Below are 20,860 nucleotides of genomic sequence, written 5' to 3'. Positions count from 1 at the left end.
AAAAAAAAAAAATATATACATATGTGTGTGTGTGTGTGTGTGTGTATATATATATACTTAAATGAAATATTAAAATAAGTCATATTTTACATATATTTATCAAATTATGTTTTCACAGTATAAATTGGGTCTGCTAGGGAATGTTAGGGGGTCTGTGGAAAAATGTAGATCAAAACTAAAATAAATAAATTATTAAAATAAACATATTTCTACACATTGATTTTTCACAGTATAGCCTAAATTGTGTCTTTATACTTATGAATCTAAAGCTATTTTTTAAACTGTAGGATGGGGTCCCGCTCATATCTGTGTCTGAAAGATTGAAAAGCTCTGTATTATTATTGGTTATTATTATCAGCTCATGTTTGTTTGTACATGACATATATAGTTCAATAAATAAATAAATCCTGCTCAGCTGCGTTTGGCCAGCAGAGGCCACTGTCTGGCGAGATGCACACGACACACGCTTCCGCTTCAAAACACGCGTCACTTCCTGCCAAAGTTCAACGCGGGTTCTTGCTAACACGCACAGAGTTTGAGATGAGCAGAATAAATTCATTAATTCCTCATTAATAACGTAATTACCGACATATTTACTTGTTACTGCCGTTGACGACCCGAGGGGGAATCTCAGTGAAGATGGGAGACGATCCGGACTCCATTCCAGAGAGAGAGATGAAGGTGAGACTCACCGGCTAGTGTTGTTGTTATTATTAATATTATTATTATTATTATTATTATTACTACTACTACTACAACGTTCTCTGGCAGATATAGATTATATAGTTCGTTTGAATACATGTAGTTCGTGCCTGTGTGAATGTGTTTAACGTTACTGTCTCTTATGAATTGGTGTACGTTAGTGTCATTTTTGTAAAATATCTCTAATTCTTAGAGAGTTTAATGAGTTAAATATTATAAATTCACAGGTAAGTTACATTAGAGCTATTGCGGGCTTATATATTAATATATGTATATAAACTGTCATAACTTCACACTTCTCAATATCTTCCCATCAGATTCTCAACATGTAACTTAAGTTAGGTTCATTTCATCATGACTGTTATTATTATTGGACTCGATTATCTGAAATTTAAAGAAATGTAATAGATTTAGAGTCACTCGTGCTATAAAATGATATCAGTTTCACTTCTGTCACATGATCATTATTATATAACGTTACACTAAGTTACCAATCAAGTTTGGGATCGGTAAGATTTTTAATGTCTTTAAAAGAGTCTCTTCTCCTCACCAAGGCTGTGTTTATTTGATTAAAAATACAGAAAAACAAAAAATATCAATATTGTCAAATATAATGACAATTTAAAATGTGAATTTCTCTATGTGAATATAGTAAAGTGGCATTTATTCCTGTGATCTTCATTACTCCAGTCTTCAGTGTCACATGATCCTTCAGAAATCACTCTAATATGATGATCTGATGATCAAGAAACATTTATGATTATTATCAGTGTTGAAAACAGTCGTGTACAAATTCTTGATGAATAGAAAGTTCAAAAGAACAGCATTTATCTGTAATCGATTAGTTTGAAACATTATAAATGTTGTTACTGTCACTTTTGATCAATTTAATTATTGATGAATAAAAGTATTGATTTATTTTCATTTCTTTCCCCCAAAAATAAAATAATAATTCTTACTGACCCCAAACTTTTGAACGGTGTTTAATGTTGCAAAAGCTTTCTATTTCAGATAAACGCTGTTCTTTTGAAGTGTCTATTCATCAAATAATCGCAATAATAGCAACTGTTTTGAACACTGATAATAATCATAAATGTTTCTTGAGCATCAAATCATCATATTAGAGTGATTTCTGAAGGATCATGTGACACTGAAGACTGGAGTAATGATGCTGAACATTCAGCTTTGATCACAGGAATAAATTACGATTAAATTATGATTTACACTGGAATAATATATATATATTGTTCATCAAATAATCGCAGTCTTGGTAAGCAGAAGAGACTGTTTCAGAAACATTAAACATCTCCCCGCTCCACAGCTTGTGTCTGACATGTCCATCATCTCTCCCTCCAGGACTTCCAGTTCCGCCAGATGAAGAAGATCCGCGTGTTCGAGGCGTGTGTGGATCTGCCGAAGCAGCGCTCCAGTCTGCTCTGCGTCTCCAACAAGTACGGCCTGACGTTCGCCGGCCGAGAGCGAGTGCTGAAGGTGTTCTGGACGAGAGACGTCATCGCGGCGGGGCGGCAGGAGGGAAACCCCAACCACACCGGTGAGACCCGTGCACTCAGAGAACACCAGAACCAGAACCAGGAGCTGGAGTTAGGGTTAGGGTGCACTCAGAGAACACCAGAACCAGAACCAGGAGCTGGAGTTAGGGTTAGGGTGCACTCAGAGAACACCAGAACCAGAACCAGGAGCTGGAGTTAGGGTTAGGATGCACTCAGAGAACACCAGAACCAGGAGCTGGAGTTAGGTGGAGGAAGGGTCCAGGACCGGTCACAGTTTTAAAATGACATTTTCTGTGCCGGTGTGGTGAACAAATGAGTCCTACTGAAGAGATGAGTCCGAGCTTAGGACCCAAGCAATCTCATTTGTTCAAAGCACGTTTTATGGGTAATCGCTTTAGTGCCTGGTTACAAATCATACAAAATCACTTTATTATAGAAGACGTTTGTACTACGCTATAATGAGTCGTTAATGTATTTTAACTTATATGTTTCATATACTAGTATTTAACCGAAATTTTTTATAAATAAACAACATATTTGAGCTTAAAACAACTGCATTCTCGACTGAGAAACTCTTAAAACTACATTTCGTGACACAATAACGGTAGTATTTTTACATTCTCCTCTGCTATTGACGCAACTTGAGATTTTAAATATTAGCTATAGAATATATACAATTTACATATACAATATACAATTTAATTTACTTACCTTGCATATAGCGGCGGGATTTAGCATTCTACATAAAGCTACCACATAATAACACTAAAACAGCTAACGTCAGCTACAGGTTGTCGCGAGAACAGATTTAGATCAGGCATACTACTGGCCTACTAATGGGGTCCTAAGCTCGGACTCATCTCTTCAATAGGACTCATTTGTTCACCACACCGGTGTGTTGATGAGTCCCAGCTGAGGACCCAAGCAATCCGAAATGACAAAATGACGGAAATCACTTTGAAATAGTGTCTCGTAATGCTGCAGTTAATGAACATTTTTGATTAAGGCAACATAAGTTACATAATACAGATATATATATATATATATATTACTATAGTGATGTTTAACCGTCTGATTGCTGTGGAAAGATTACGCTTTTGTGGTTATTCATGGTCTGTAGAAAGTCCGTTGTTGATGCTTTTACACTTTTAAATGTCCTTTTAATGTTCAATGGTTGAAGGGTGAGTAGATTAATGTAATGTCAATTTACACAGTTTAAAAATATATTATTGCGTTCATAGAGCGAGTCTTTCACTGATTGTTTACAGCTTAACGGAAGTTACACACATAGTTCGTGCAAAGCATCATGGGGCGTAGGAATACTGTGGATAAGTCATTTGAACTTCTCTTCTCTGATGATGTGGGCGGGGCAACCTGTCACTCACATGAGGTCAGCCAATAGCAAACCACAACCATCCAATCATCCAATCAACTCCCCACGGACACAATCAAGCCCCGCCCACATGTGTTCTTGTTCCAGAAGCGCTTCACTCGGATATACGGCACAATAGAGGAGACCAGCACAACTTCAGTTTCATGCCAAGTTTAATACTCTTGTTATTATTATTATTATTTATTCAATTTTGGGGGGATTTATTTTTTACAAATATACAAAAACAGACAAACTTTCAGACAATAAACAAATTATAGTTCCAATAGTCAAGAAAGATAATTTAAGGAAGCCTAATTTACCTGTTGAAAATGTTTTGCCAAAAGATGTAAAAGAAAGAAAAAGTACAACACAAATGAATAAAAGCATATTATGAAAGAATATTAAACATTGCAAACATTCTAGATGCTTTTATAGCTTTCTTAATGTTGAAATAATGCCTCGTGTGTGTGTGTGTGTGTCATCAGTCGAGTGTTCGAGCGCCGCGACGGTGACTGTTGCCGTGGCGATGCATCACATGGCCCTGAGCAGCGATGAGCTCACGCTGTGTGTGTGTGGAGCGAGCGAATCCTCTGACCTCACGCTGGACTTCTACGACGTGCGCACGCTCCTCAAAAAGGTCACACACCTCTCCTCACACACACCTCTCCTCACACACCTCTCCACACACACCTCTCCTCACACACACCTCTCCTCACACACCTCTCCTCACACACCTCTCCACACACACCTCTCCTCACACACACCTCTCCTCACACACCTCTCCTCACACACCTCTCCTCACACACACCTCTCCTCACACACCTCTCCTCACACACACCTCTCCTCACACACCTCTCCACACACACACCTCTCCACACACACCTCTCCTCACACACACCTCTCCTCACACACCTCTCCTCACACACCTCTCCTCACACACCTCTCCTCACACACCTCTCCTCACACACCTCTCCTCACACACACCTCTCCTCACACACACCTCTCCTCACACACACCTCTCCTCACACACCTCTCCACACACACCTCTCCTCACACACCTCTCCTCACACACCTCTCCTCACACACACCTCTCCTCACACACACCTCTCCTCACACACCTCTCCTCACACACACCTCTCCTCACACACACCTCTCCTCACACACCTCTCCACACACACCTCTCCTCACACACCTCTCCTCACACACACCTCTCCTCACACACCTCTCCACACACACACCTCTCCACACACACCTCTCCTCACACACCTCTCCTCACACACACCTCTCCTCACACACACCTCTCCTCACACACCTCTCCACACACACACCTCTCCACACACACCTCTCCTCACACACCTCTCCTCACACACCTCTCCTCACACACCTCTCCTCACACACCTCTCCTCACACACCTCTCCTCACACACACACCTCTCCTCACACACACCTCTCCTCACACACACCTCTCCACACACACCTCTCCACACACACCTCTCCTCACACACCTCTCCTCACACACACCTCTCCTCACACACCTCTCCTCACACACCTCTCCTCACACACCTCTCCTCACACACCTCTCCACACACACACCTCTCCACACACACCTCTCCTCACACACCTCTCCTCACACACCTCTCCTCACACACACCTCTCCTCACACACACCTCTCCTCACACACCTCTCCACACACACCTCTCCTCACACACCTCTCCTCACACACCTCTCCTCACACACCTCTCCTCACACACCTCTCCTCACACACACCTCTCCTCACACACACCTCTCCTCACACACACCTCTCCTCACACACACCTCTCCTCACACACACCTCTCCTCACACACACCTCTCCTCACACACACCTCTCCTCACACACACCTCTCCTCACACACACCTCTCCTCACACACACCTCTCCTCACACACACCTCTCCTCACACACACCTCTCCTCACACACACCTCTCCACACACACACCTCTCCTCACACACACCTCTCCTCACACACACCTCTCCACACACACCTCTCCACACACACCTCTCCTCACACACCTCTCCTCACACACACCTCTCCTCACACACACCTCTCCTCACACACACACACCTCTCCTCACACACCTCTCCTCACACACCTCTCCTCACACACCTCTCCTCACACACCTCTCCTCACACACACCTCTCCTCACACACCTCTCCTCACACACACCTCTCCTCACACACCTCTCCTCACACACACCTCTCCTCACACACACCTCTCCTCACACACACCTCTCCTCACACACCTCTCCACACACACCTCTCCTCACACACACCTCTCCTCACACACACCTCTCCTCACACACACCTCTCCTCACACACACCTCTCCTCACACACCTCTCCTCACACACCTCTCCACACACACACCTCTCCTCACACACCTCTCCTCACACACCTCTCCTCACACACACCTCTCCTCACACACACCTCTCCTCACACACCTCTCCACACACACCTCTCCTCACACACCTCTCCTCACACACCTCTCCTCACACACCTCTCCTCACACACACCTCTCCTCACACACCTCTCCTCACACACACCTCTCCTCACACACCTCTCCTCACACACACCTCTCCTCACACACACCTCTCCTCACACACACCTCTCCTCACACACACCTCTCCTCACACACACCTCTCCTCACACACCTCTCCTCACACACACCTCTCCTCACACACACCTCTCCTCACACACCTCTCCTCACACACCTCTCCTCACACACACCTCTCCTCACACACACCTCTCCTCACACACACACCTCTCCTCACACACACACCTCTCCTCACACACCTCTCCTCACACACACCTCTCCTCACACACACCTCTCCTCACACACACCTCTCCTCACACACCTCTCCTCACACACACCTCTCCACACACACCTCTCCTCACACACCTCTCCTCACACACCTCTCCTCACACACACCTCTCCTCACACACACACACACCTCTCCTCACACACACACCTCTCCTCACACACACACCTCTCCTCACACACCTCTCCTCACACACCTCTCCTCACACACCTCTCCTCACACACCTCTCCTCACACACCTCTCCTCACACACACCTCTCCTCACACACACCTCTCCTCACACACACCTCTCCTCACACACACCTCTCCTCACACACCTCTCCACACACACCTCTCCTCACACACCTCTCCTCACACACCTCTCCTCACACACACCTCTCCTCACACACACCTCTCCTCACACACACCTCTCCTCACACACCTCTCCACACACACCTCTCCTCACACACCTCTCCTCACACACACCTCTCCTCACACACCTCTCCTCACACACCTCTCCACACACACACCTCTCCACACACACCTCTCCTCACACACCTCTCCTCACACACCTCTCCTCACACACACCTCTCCTCACACACACCTCTCCACACACACCTCTCCACACACACCTCTCCTCACACACCTCTCCTCACACACCTCTCCTCACACACCTCTCCTCACACACACCTCTCCTCACACACACCTCTCCTCACACACACCTCTCCACACACACACCTCTCCTCACACACACCTCTCCTCACACACCTCTCCTCACACACCTCTCCTCACACACCTCTCCTCACACACACCTCTCCTCACACACACCTCTCCTCACACACACCTCTCCTCACACACACCTCTCCACACACACACCTCTCCTCACACACACCTCTCCTCACACACCTCTCCTCACACACCTCTCCTCACACACCTCTCCTCACACACACCTCTCCTCACACACACCTCTCCTCACACACACCTCTCCTCACACACACCTCTCCTCACACACACCTCTCCTCACACACACCTCTCCTCACACACACCTCTCCTCACACACACCTCTCCTCACACACACCTCTCCTCACACACCTCTCCTCACACACACCTCTCCTCACACACACCTCTCCTCACACACACCTCTCCTCACACACCTCTCCACACACACCTCTCCACACACACCTCTCCTCACACACACCTCTCCACACACACCTCTCCACACACACCTCTCCTCACACACCTCTCCTCACACACCTCTCCTCACACACACCTCTCCTCACACACACCTCTCCTCACACACCTCTCCACACACACCTCTCCTCACACACCTCTCCTCACACACCTCTCCTCACACACCTCTCCTCACACACCTCTCCTCACACACACCTCTCCTCACACACACCTCTCCTCACACACACCTCTCCTCACACACACCTCTCCTCACACACACCTCTCCTCACACACACCTCTCCTCACACACACCTCTCCTCACACACACCTCTCCACACACACCTCTCCACACACACCTCTCCACACACACCTCTCCTCACACACACACACCTCTCCTCACACACACACCTCTCCTCACACACCTCTCCTCACACACCTCTCCTCACACACCTCTCCTCACACACACCTCTCCTCACACACACCTCTCCACACACACCTCTCCACACACACCTCTCCTCACACACCTCTCCTCACACACACCTCTCCTCACACACACCTCTCCACACACCTCTCCACACACCTCTCCTCACACACACCTCTCCTCACACACACCTCTCCTCACACACACCTCTCCTCACACACCTCTCCTCACACACACCTCTCCTCACACACACCTCTCCTCACACACACCTCTCCTCACACACACCTCTCCTCACACACACCTCTCCTCACACACACCTCTCCACACACACCTCTCCACACACACCTCTCCACACACACCTCTCCTCACACACACCTCTCCACACACACACCTCTCCACACACACCTCTCCTCACACACCTCTCCTCACACACACCTCTCCTCACACACACCTCTCCTCACACACACCTCTCCTCACACACACCTCTCCTCACACACACCTCTCCTCACACACACCTCTCCTCACACACACACCTCTCCTCACACACACACCTCTCCTCACACACACACCTCTCCTCACACACACACCTCTCCTCACACACACCTCTCCTCACACACACCTCTCCTCACACACCTCTCCTCACACACACCTCTCCTCACACACACCTCTCCTCACACACACCTCTCCTCACACACCTCTCCTCACACACACCTCTCCTCACACACACCTCTCCTCACACACACCTCTCCACACACACCTCTCCACACACACCTCTCCTCACACACCTCTCCTCACACACCTCTCCTCACACACCTCTCCTCACACACCTCTCCTCACACACACCTCTCCACACACACCTCTCCTCACACACACCTCTCCTCACACACACCTCTCCTCACACACACCTCTCCTCACACACACCTCTCCTCACACACACCTCTCCTCACACACACCTCTCCTCACACACACCTCTCCTCACACACACCTCTCCTCACACACCTCTCCTCACACACACCTCTCCTCACACACACCTCTCCTCACACACACCTCTCCTCACACACACCTCTCCTCACACACACCTCTCCTCACACACACCTCTCCTCACACACACCTCTCCTCACACACACACCTCTCCTCACACACACACCTCTCCTCACACACACCTCTCCTCACACACACACCTCTCCTCACACACACCTCTCCTCACACACACCTCTCCTCACACACACACCTCTCCTCACACACACTGCTTGTACTGTGTTTTACTGGTGTCCTGGTCTCACAGCTCTTTGTTTAGTTTGTGTTTATTCTTAATGTCTTCATGAATATTTCCATGTCATAATGCTGAATAATAATCTCTGCGATGTATGATGTCCTTTCAGACCGAGAAAAAAATAATTACTTCATCAAAATGATGCAAAATTTAACAGAAACAGAAAAAAGATGCTGTCAAAAAATGACCACCAGAATAAATTAATAGGGTGTGTGTGTGTGTGTGTGTGTGTGTGTGTGTGTGTGTGTGTGTGTGTGCTGCAGCAGGACCGACAGGAGAAGCGTCCCTTCACCTCCTTCAGACCCGCGTCCTCTCGAGACTCGCTGGTCCAGGATCTGAAGTGGAGTCCGGTGGACCCGGCCCGTCTGGCCGTGTGTGTGTCCGATGGCAGCATGATGGTGCTGGACGTGCAGGACTCCGTCAGTGTGTTCGCTCAACTCCCGGCCTCCACGGGAATCACCTCCGGTCAGTGTTTCACTACAAACATGTCCTGGCTCCTCCAAGCTAGTCCATAAAAGTACATCTATCCATCATAATCAGTTTGAATAAAGTGATATCTTTGTCATAGTGTCCTTTCACTGGTTTATCTGTACCATTTTGTTTTATTAGTATATTTGGTAACACTTTACAATAAGGTTCATTAGTTAACATTAATGTATTAACTAACATGAACTAACAATGAGCAATACATGTGTTACAGTATTTATTAATCTTTGTTAATGTTAGTTAATAAAAATCCAGCTGTTCATTGTTTGTTCATGTTCACAGCGCATGAACTAATACAACCTTTGATTTTAATAACGTATTAGTAAATGTGGAAATCGATATTAACTAAGATTAATAAATGCTGAAGAAGAATAGTTCATGTTAACTAATGAACCTTATTGTAAAATGTTACCGTATATTTTTATTTATCGGTTTACTTTTTGAGAATTTGAAAGATAATAAAGACATTGTTTGATGAGTGCGATCTCTGATTGTCCTTGAACACCAAATAAAGTAGAGCTTAAAGTCCTTTAATTTTATTAATTAATGATCTCTCTCTCTCTCTCTCTCTCTCTCTCTCTCTCTCTCTCTCTCTCTCTCTCTCTCTCTCGCACTGCAGTTTGCTGGAGTCCCAAAGGAAAGCAAGTGTCTGCTGGGAAACAGGACGCCACCGTGGTTCAGTTCACCCCTGTGAGTTCATGATGCACAGATGCTCACTCGTCATCAGGCCGTTCACTCCAGGACCGATAACTATATCAGCGTCCACACCGACACACAACATCGTTCTGTTTATTATAAGATCGCTTTAGATGCTTGCGCTCTTTAAAGCAGGATGTGTTCTGATTAGGGCTGCAGCCATCGATTCTTTTTGTAATCGATTAATCTAGCACTTAATCGATCGATTAATCGGATCATTTTTTTTGTGCGTTTCATTTTTTTTGTGCGTTTTTAAACAACCAAAACAAATAATGCAAAACGAAAATGATGTGGCTGTAAAATGAAGCATTTGGCTTTTATTTCTCAAAAAAAAAAAATAGGTATTTATTCCAACTCCAACATTTGGCTCCAAAACTAAGCCTATTTATTGCAATTTTTACCCATTTAGTGTTTATAAGTGCCAGTGCCAACAATTATATAACAATACAGTTAAGTCAACTTACTGTAAAACATGTATAACATGTAAAACTATGAATACAAACTTAAATAGTAAAGGCCATTTGGCCTTAGTTTTGTCTTCTTAATACAAAAAAAGGATTGCATTTAACTGCAATTTAACTTCAAATTGCGTTCGTTGGAGACACCTACACATAGTGTAGCTTTGATCACTTGATTTAAAAAACACATTTCAGTGACATGATGGGTTTTAACTTCATTCAGGAGATTTTGGGTAACTGCACAACTGACAGATGACTGAACGCACCGCCAAAGGTGTGTGTGTGTGTAACCATAGCGACAAAACGACCAACTTTCAGACCCTGCACTTAAGCCTATAATTTCGTTTTTAAAAATTTACGACGGGACGAAGACGACAAAATCTCTGCGTTTATCTTTACAATAACATTCTCTGCGTTTATCTTTACTCTCCGCCAACTAAATTCAAAATATATCACGCGCTATGGTGTGCTTCCTGAACACCGAACAACGGTCTGTGTGAAACAATCAGATCCCTGCGCGTATATGCGCGTCATACACTGTAAAAAATGTTACTGCTATTTACTTTTTATTATGGTAACAATATTACACATACTATTTTTGAGTAGTTAAAGCTTGATTCCATTCATAGAATCTACCTGAATAAATCATGTAAAATGCCCTAATTTATTTAGTCTATGACATAATGAATTTAGTGAAATGTGCTTTTTTATTTGAAGCATTTTTTAAGTCAAGCGAATGGATATGACCTGTTTATATTTAACTATGAGATATATTGTTTTATAATAAGACTGTATGCTGCTAGGACAGCACAGAATCAAACTTGTTACTGCACTATCATTAGCAGAGTTATTGCTACATGTATGTAACAATATGCTTCAGAATATTTAAAAATTGCAGTTATTCACAGCCTAACCATAAGCCCTACCCTTCTGCACAATGGTAACGATCAAAACTTTAACATAATAGAAACTCTTTCAAATGTCAAACATACCTGAACATTAAACATTAACAGATGTTTCCCTTTACTCAAAAACACATGAAATAACACTTAATTTCAAGATTTACTCTCCATTTCCAGCCATGTGCAAAGCATGCTGGGAACACACAATGGTGTCTCTAAATAAAACCGCATAAATGAGCTAATTCTCTTAAAATAAATAGGCCCCTTTTCCTTAATTTTATGAGGTTTATCAGTTCCTCAATTCAAGCCTTAAAATTGTGTTTCCTTAAAAAAAAATAGGAAAATGCATCTCTTGGTGTTATTAGTGAAATGTTCTCAATATTTTCAATAAAACACTGAACCACAATTTTCTTAATAAAATTTACATATCACCTCAATTTTTTGAATGAAAATTACAAGACTCATGATTCATTTTTTACAGTGAAGGAATTTAACGAGGCTTCGAGGCAGAGTTTTTGCCTCGAGGAATTTTTGTAATCGAGTAAATCGAGTAACTCGATGCATCGTTTCAGCCCTAGTTCTGATTGGCTGATCGTTCATCAGCTGGAAAACATGGTTGTTATTGCAGGGTTCATACACTCGCTGCTTAAAGTATTGACTTTGACTTTTTGAAATGTAACCCTTGAAAACAGCCATATTTATGAAGAGGTACTTCAAAAGTGCTTTACTTATTTATATACAATATATACGAAATATAATTAATTTTAATTAAATTTTATTTTTAACACTAATACTGATAAACAAGTATAAGATATACTAAATATCAATAAGTGTTATAAACCCCCACTAATCCTTTTCTCAATGCAAAGTACACCAACATTATAATATAAAATATTATTTATTGAACAATAATAGCCATTATAAACTTAGTATTTAATATATTATTAAATACGTTGTAAGTTGTATTTTTGATGCTTTATATCTGTAATTTGAGTTTAAAAAATCCTAAAGATATTGTTTGATAAGCGCGATCTCTGCCTTAATTTAATGCCGCAAAAATGATTTTACAGTGTAGGCTACTAAGATCTTTTCTCTTTTTTTTCTCAGCCTTTTTCTTGGTTGCTTTTATAATCAGACAAGCATTTATTTAACAGTGCCTTTTATAAAAGAGACTATATAACTAAAAATTACCATTATGTAGAATATTTTTGTACTTCACTTTTATTTGTTCCCATGTTCTAGTGTGGCGACTCTGACATTACAATGAACAAAGTAATTATGCAATTATTAAAATACAAAAATACAGGCTAATAAGTGATAAAAACATCTAACATGGCCACTTCTAACGGATTTAAATTGTCTGCTACTTTTTGCCAGCCCTCTCTCCTGGCTCTTGCAGACTTTGAGGTGTTCCCTGGCGTTTTGATTAAACATTAAAATTCCGAATAAACTTCGACTATTAGTTCTTGCTCTGCTGAGGAGAAAAACTGAGCGCGCTCTTTGGCCACGCTGAGCAGCCAATAACAGCGTTGCTGATCAATGTTTCTACTATCCATACATATCCCCTTTTAACCAGCTCATGAACGCGCAATTATCTCAGATAACTCAATCCAGCGATACTAATCATATCCGGCAAGTGTGTTCGAAGAACCGAGTTAGCCAGATCATGATTAGCACGATGATATCATCTTGGATGTCTCATTTGATCTCGGATGTTTTAAGCAACGTACGAAGAACGGGCCCCTGGTTATCATTGGTGTGAACGGGCTTTAATCCCGTGTCTCCCGTGTGTGTGTGTGTGTCTCAGACCTTACAGGCTAAAAAGGTGATCCCGTGTCCCAGCTTCTACAGCCAGGATCATCCCGTCAAAGGTACGACAGCTCAGACTCACTGTCCTTCTCTACAGCATCTGTGAATTGTGTGATGAAAATGTTGTGAACATCATTTGGCTATGGAAGGCATTTTCTATGTATGCAAATTCTATGTTAATGAGTGGGTGGGGCTTATTCAAGTAATGGTGCTAGAGACACGCCTTCCGTAAAGCGTCGTCGTCGACGCCCCGTGTGAATGAGGGTTAGGTCCATTACTTGTCTGTAGCACCATTACTTGAATAATCTCTCCCCCCCCCCCCCCCCCCCCACACACACACACACACACTCACACACTCATTAACATAGAATTTGCATACAGGTTGTCTTTGAAAATGAAAACTAAAACTGTGAAATAAAAGAGGAAATAAAATGACAACTAAACTTTACATTTGACTTTGTATTATTGCGTGAGCGTTAATAAAGAGCTGTGTAAAAACTGTATTTGCAGTTTCTGTTTCACGTTTGCCTTTGCATTTTAATATTGGCAGTCTTGCATCAAGATTGTAATGAAAATGAAACGTGAAATCACCAATTGCATTTTATTTTTCAATTTGACAGGGGTGATGCACTGTCACCGTGAAAATGAAATCATTTAATTTCATTCTCAATTTTGTCTCATATTTCGCATACGGGTTTCTTTAATGAAATGGTTAATCTGGTTTTAGTTTTCATTTTTATCATTTAATTGATTTGTTTTGTTTCATTTTTGCCTTCCATATTGGGCATCATGATTTGGGGAAATAATCGAACTGCATTTCAATTATCATATATTAATAATTATTATCATTAGTATTATTAGTATTATTATTATAAATACTAAACTGTTACTAATAAATACAAATATTGAACACAATAAGAAGTATTGCTGTTGTAACATTTTACAGTACAAAAGTACAATTGCACTGCTTTAGATCATTTTCAAACATTAATCATCAAGCTTTTTTGATACAGCAACACATTAGCGATAACTAATCCTTCACTGCCGATCCTCGCTCATCTCCTCTGCCTGTGTGTCGCAGTGCTGGACGTGTTGTGGCTGAGCACGTTTAACTTCGCGGTGGCGTACGCAGCGGCTGACGGCTCTCTGGAGACGCCGCCCGAGCTCGTGGTGGTGTCCTTACCCGTGAGTTACTGTCTCACACACACACACACACACACACACACACTGCAACAGCTTTCAGACACGGCATGGGGTGTGCGATATAATCGTCTGTGATAACATCGTGATTTTTGTTTTAAAGGAGTAGTTCACTTTAAAATGAAAATAAGCTCATGATTTACTCTCCCTCAAGCTCTTCTTCTTCCTCTTCCTAGGTGTGTGTGACACTCTTCTATCAGACGAACACATTCAGAGTTATATTATAAATGTCCTGGCTCTTCACAGCTTTATAATGGCACTGAATTGCAACCAACAGTTTGAAGCGTAGCGTAAATATCAGCAGTCGCATTACTCGCATAAGTTGTGCTTTAGACTTAAAGGCACAATATGTAACTTTTTTGCTTTAAAAATAGCAAAAATCACTATATCTATGTTATATATTTTTTTTAGTTGTGTACTTACATTATCCCGACTGTTTCCTTTCAAACTTTCAAACCAGGAGAAATTTGTAATTTAATTCGAAGACACGTCCCGTTTCTTTATTTCTGTTTTGTCGCCGTCAATGGCGTCATATCCGCGTTGTCCCTGGTTTCCGCTCGTGCTGCCATAGCAACCAGAGCCCTCTGATAGTAACCAAGGCGACAGACGTGGACAACTGTGTAGTTCGTAATGTCTATTTGCACGCTGTTGTTGTTACGTTCAAACATTACGGACCATGGCAAGCAGACTTTGGATAAAAAAGGAGAACTAAAACGAGGATCAATATCAGCGCGGTGTTTTCGAGATGCCGAGAGCTCCCATAGACCGTATATAAACGAGAGCTCCACGTCCGAGACTTCGACCGCTCCTACATGTACTTTATTAAACAGGTGAGCACATTTACATAAAATTAATCAATGTTATATAGTTCAACAATGATAAAATGTTAGAATATGATCTGTATGTTATTCTAATGTTGATCTAGCTCACTGCTAGTCTCATATAGACAAACTAACACATTAATTTCAACACATTGAAATGCAGTTTAGTGTGATAGTGTAATGTTAGACCAAGTGAAACAGCGCTGCGTTACCTCACAAGTTTAATTTGTCTCATAAACTGACCTGTGAGTAGTAGGGCTGCACGATATTGGAAAAAAATTACATTGCGATATTTTTTTTGGCAACGATATATATCGCGATATTGCGAGCCATCAATCCAGGCTAAAGTCAATAATTACCATTCCATGTTATTAATAATTTCACTATAAGCAAGCTTCATTACAAGTAACAAAAAGGCCACTTAATATTTTATTCCAGAATCATATTTCTCTCAGAATTCGGTGAACGTTCTACACAGGACCTAACGTTCTTGGACCCGAAAAATTGTTTTCTGTGCTGATTCAGTGACGCGTTCATGTAAACGGCACCTAGAACCAGCAAAAGTAATGATTAATAATATGTAAAATATTACAATGAGACATTATTAATAAACATAAATAAACAAGTGTTTTCTGTTGACAATACTGACTCGCGATCTTCGCAGCAGTGTTCGGGAGAAATGCACTTTTCATACAGATTTTTTTTTTTTTAATGGTTCTGATTAAAAGTAGAGATTTCTGTACATAATAGTTATATTTCTTTCTTTTTTTTACTATTATTATTATTATTTTTAGGTGTGTGAGGCGAGTAGGCTACCTTTTATGCTTAGTTTCGGTTCATGGATGATAGCTTAATCTCCAGTTCAGGCGCTGGCTGCTATATTTAATTTTTATTTATTAGGCTAAATCCAGGAAATTGTATAATGAAATACTGATTAAAATTAAGATACAATTAATACAAAACGAAATTCGTTTTAAAGAAAGGCTTTGTGATTTCTGTTTGAGGTCTCTGTTAAAGTTTTAAAGCAGTCTTTTAGTGCGGTTTTCATAACGGTCGCGTCCGTAATGTCACGTAACATTGTTTTTTCCTCATAAATGCGACACGAAAAATGAACGACTTTTTTTAAAAAAGACAACCATCCACAACTTTATAATACTTCAGCAAAGTAGCCTACCTCTTTTTGGTCAACATCCTCCTTTTTGTAGACGAAATAGGCTAGTAGTCCTAAATAGCTGATTTTGACTTTTTTGCGGCGGATCCTCTTCGTCGCGCATTTTCAGCTATAGGATTGCCAGTGAATGTTGGCTGTGAGCGGTGAGCGCGGCACAGAGAACCAATCACTGTGCAGGCACGCGGAACGCGTATGTCACCCCAGCAACAAGCCATACAACAAACTCGTGTTTACTGTGTGCTACCGTTCTATGGTACTAACGTTACCCTTCACATCGCATGTTCCGGCGATGTGACTATCGCTCATTCGCACATCGCGATGTCGATGTTAAAACAGAATATCGTTCATCCCTATTGAGTAGTCATTCTGCACTCGCGTGTAGTTCGGTAGAATGAAATGTCCATATTCCTTTTATATCCGTGGGACTCACGTCGCGTGTGGAGCTGTAGCTGTCTCTTAGCAATCCCGAACTGCTTCATATCACAGTCAAGATAAAAGCATCGATGTATTTACTCATCCATAAACATTATTACAAGATCCATAATTCTTAGCAAATGTTGCGTCATCAAACTACGCCTTTGTTATTGTAAGAGGCTAGCGACCCCTAGTGGTGAAAAATGCCATACTGTGCGTTTAAGTGGAACCCGTATGTTCGTTTGGCCGGAAGCTGGTTATTTTACTTTATAAAGTTTTAAATATGAATATTTGTCTTACACAAACTCACCGCTTCACTTCAGAAGGCCTTGATTAACCCCGGAGCCTGTGCAGCTCGTTCATGACGGATGGATGTTTTTGAGCTTCAATCTGTTGTTTGCAATTCACTCCCATTTATAAAGCTGGGAAGAGCCAGGACATTTATAATATAACTCTGATTGTGTTCGTCTGGAAGAAGAGTGTCATACACACCTAGGATGAGTTGAGGAAGAGTAAATCATGGGCTAATTTACATTTGAAAGGGAACTACTCCTTTAACGATGTGCGATCTGACATTATCTGAGTTTGTCCCTAACTTTACAAAAGCACATCTTTCGACATCTTTCGTGATTTAGTTTATTAAAATGCATTTATAATGCCCTCAATATTCAAGATAATGGGAAAAATACCTCTGTATGTCTTCTATATTTATATCATTTAATATAGTTAATCAATATCACATGATGAGTGCTGTTTTATCAGCATGATTACAGATGTGATATTGATTTTATACAACAGTTCAATATATTAATATTAAGTGACACAATATTGCCTGTTTTGGCTCCATTTCGCCAACGAAAATTTCCATCAAAGACACAGGACCGTTTTGCGTCTCTGAGCGACACATGATGGTGTTTCATTACTGAATGAACGGATCGTTTGAACGAATGATTCAATGACTCGCTCATTAAGACAGTCAAATGCTTCGTTCCTGAATGAATCAGCCGTTTGAATGAATCGGTTGAATCTCAACGACTCGCTCGTTTACGGGAACTTGCTGCCACCTACTGGCGGTTTTAATTTCACATTTAAAGTCTCTTCATTTTAATTTTTTTTTCTAATATCAATGTTCAACTTTTATGTATAAAACATCAAAACATTATTTCAGCATGTGTAACAGCAGGTTAAACACATCCATGTCCCTCTGATCTGCAATACACCGTCTGTGTAAAAGCATCTAAACTTCAGATGCAGCTTCTGTGTTTCCATTGCAAAGATCAGTTTTGTTAATACTGATTTCATTTGATCGTTAACAGCCCTTTTGTGTCGTCTTATTCTAATAGAATTTGATTTAAGGTAAGAATTTGACAGCAAAAAGTGATGCATGCATTTAATTAGGTTAAAAAATAGCTTTATAAAGGAAAAAATGCGCATTAAAGGTAAAAAATCTATTTAATCTTATTGGAAAAGATGATTTCTGTCACTGCTGCAAACTGAGAATATGAAGAATATCATAAACATGAAGAGTCAGCTGTTCACGACAGTCATAAACCTGCAAAGGGACCAGAGCAAGAAACACACGCGTCTAAAAATATGGAGATATAATTTTTTGTCAATATTGCAATGCACACCCCTAGAAATGACCATGCTGATGTGTGTGTGTGTGTCAGAAAAAGGACGAGAAGAGAGGCGAGCGCTATCTGAACTTCAACGATCTGGTGTACGGCACCTGCACCGAGAGGCAGCATCACTACTACCTGTGCCACATCGAGGACTGGTGAGGCTGGGCACACACACACGAGCTGTCACACACACCAGTTATGTCACACACGTCACTGGAGTCGATGAATGAAACTGATTTGTCCTGCGCAGGGATCTGGTGTTGGCCGCGTCCGCCGCTGCTATTGAAGTTAGCATCATCGCCAAGCAAGAGGACAAGGTAAACACACACCCCAAAAGACGGCTTATTAAACTGTCATAACTTAAAGTCTTAAATTGGCATGAAAACATGAGGCAAAAAACACAAGATGTGCTTTTTCCCATTTTTGTCATGTGATGTGATGTGTGTGTGTGTGCAGGTGAACTGGGAGCTGTGGTTGCTGGAAGACGCCAGCCGAGCGGAGCTTCCCGTCACCGAGAACAACGAGGACACACTCCCTGTGGGCGTGGCCATCGACTACACCAGCCAGGAGGACATCCAGCTGTGTAAGAGCTCCTGGGAGTGATGCCCGTCGACTTGCATGACGTGTTTCTCTGTGTTTGCGCTCCGACATGCACGAGTTGGAGAGACATTTACTGTGACCCAAACCGCTCTGAGAACATGCAGAGCCGCCCTTCATGCCGTTGATCTCAGTCATGATTTTATCAGATATATTAATTTTTAGATTATACTTTATTTTACAGTGTCCTTGTTACATGTACTTACCATAGTAATAACAGTAAATTATGCATAATTACATGCAACTAACCCTCAAACAAACCCTAACCCTAGAGTAAGTACATGTAGTTGCTTATTATTACTCAGTACTTAAATATATAATTACACTTTAACAATGAAACTTTAAAATAAAGTGTAACCCAGTTTTATTTCGTTTAATTGTTCAAAAGAGGGAAATGTGTTTGTATGCACATAAGCATTTAACTATTCTTTTTATTTGCAAACTAACATTAATTGTGCAGCCACATTTGTTTATTCTAATGTTACTTTCAGTTTAATGAATTAGCTTTTCATCAACTGTTGATGCCCTGTTTGGGGGTTTAAAAAATCGATATAATAGATTAAATTAGCGCAGTTGTGAGGCGTGTATAATTTAAACTAAATAACTCCCACTCGACTGGGACTACCAGCATCTGCTGTTCGGTTCTCGATTTTGAATCAAATTTCAATTTGATATATGCATAGATTTGATCATAGATTTTAAATAAAAACATATATCGAAGTGAAATTTGATTCTCGATTCTCGATTTTGAACTGAATCGTTTTAAACATTAGGGGCTTTCGCACCGGAGGAGCCTTCTCATCGTTCCTACAACTATTGGTGGAAGTTCCCGGATTTTGGTGCGTTCGGACCGCAGGAAGTAGGAACTATTTTAGTTCTAGAAACTCCTTTGGAGGAACTAATTTACTTCTACTTCAGAGTCGGTCTAAACCAGCGCCATAGGATCTACAGTGACGTTAGTGTTCTCTGATTGGCCGAACGCATGTGAAACACCAGCACACGCCATTATTATAAAGGCTGTGTAAACACACAGATTATAGCCTATATATTTACTAACTCTACGAACATGTAAAACAGAGATAGATGAACCTCTCAACCTTTATCTTTACGCTGAGGAGAAAACCCAACACAACTTTGAGGAGAACAAGAGAATCATGATCATGTGTTTCTGCTCAGCAACACTGGACATCACACACACACATACGCTAATAACTCTTCATCACTGTCTACTTTCAGTGTATAACACTTCTATATAATAACGCATTAGACTGTCAGACAGATCGTACACTAATGAACACGGAGAATGCGAGCACTGTGTTCTCAGCGCCGTCAAAATAAAAGTCCCAACAACAGGCGTGTCTTTCGTCACTTCAGAGTTCCTACTGGCGCTGCGAACGCAACCAGG

The 20,860-nt window shown here is 41.9% G+C and overlaps 1 protein-coding gene across 1 annotated transcript in view; it reads left to right on the top strand.

Annotated features, from left to right (window-relative positions):
• The first annotated feature begins 470 nt into the window (after positions 1–470).
• The window catches only part of nup214 (nucleoporin 214), a 94,183-nt gene continuing 73,793 nt past the window's right edge, over positions 471–20,860 (top strand). Inside the window, exons 1-10 of the mRNA XM_079872171.1 lie at positions 471–681; positions 2,059–2,254; positions 4,071–4,222; positions 9,543–9,744; positions 10,385–10,455; positions 13,629–13,692; positions 14,712–14,815; positions 18,907–19,013; positions 19,109–19,175; positions 19,315–19,441. Of these exons, the coding sequence (XP_079728297.1) occupies positions 640–681; positions 2,059–2,254; positions 4,071–4,222; positions 9,543–9,744; positions 10,385–10,455; positions 13,629–13,692; positions 14,712–14,815; positions 18,907–19,013; positions 19,109–19,175; positions 19,315–19,441 (1,132 nt within the window). The 5' untranslated portion in view covers positions 471–639. The remainder of the gene's footprint in view (positions 682–2,058; positions 2,255–4,070; positions 4,223–9,542; positions 9,745–10,384; positions 10,456–13,628; positions 13,693–14,711; positions 14,816–18,906; positions 19,014–19,108; positions 19,176–19,314; positions 19,442–20,860) is intronic.

Source organism: Squalius cephalus (genome assembly GCF_949319135.1).
Source record: "Squalius cephalus genome assembly, chromosome: 5".
In the NCBI taxonomy this organism is placed as follows: Eukaryota; Metazoa; Chordata; class Actinopteri; order Cypriniformes; family Leuciscidae; genus Squalius; species Squalius cephalus.
This window is presented reverse-complemented; position numbering and strand designations above follow the sequence as displayed.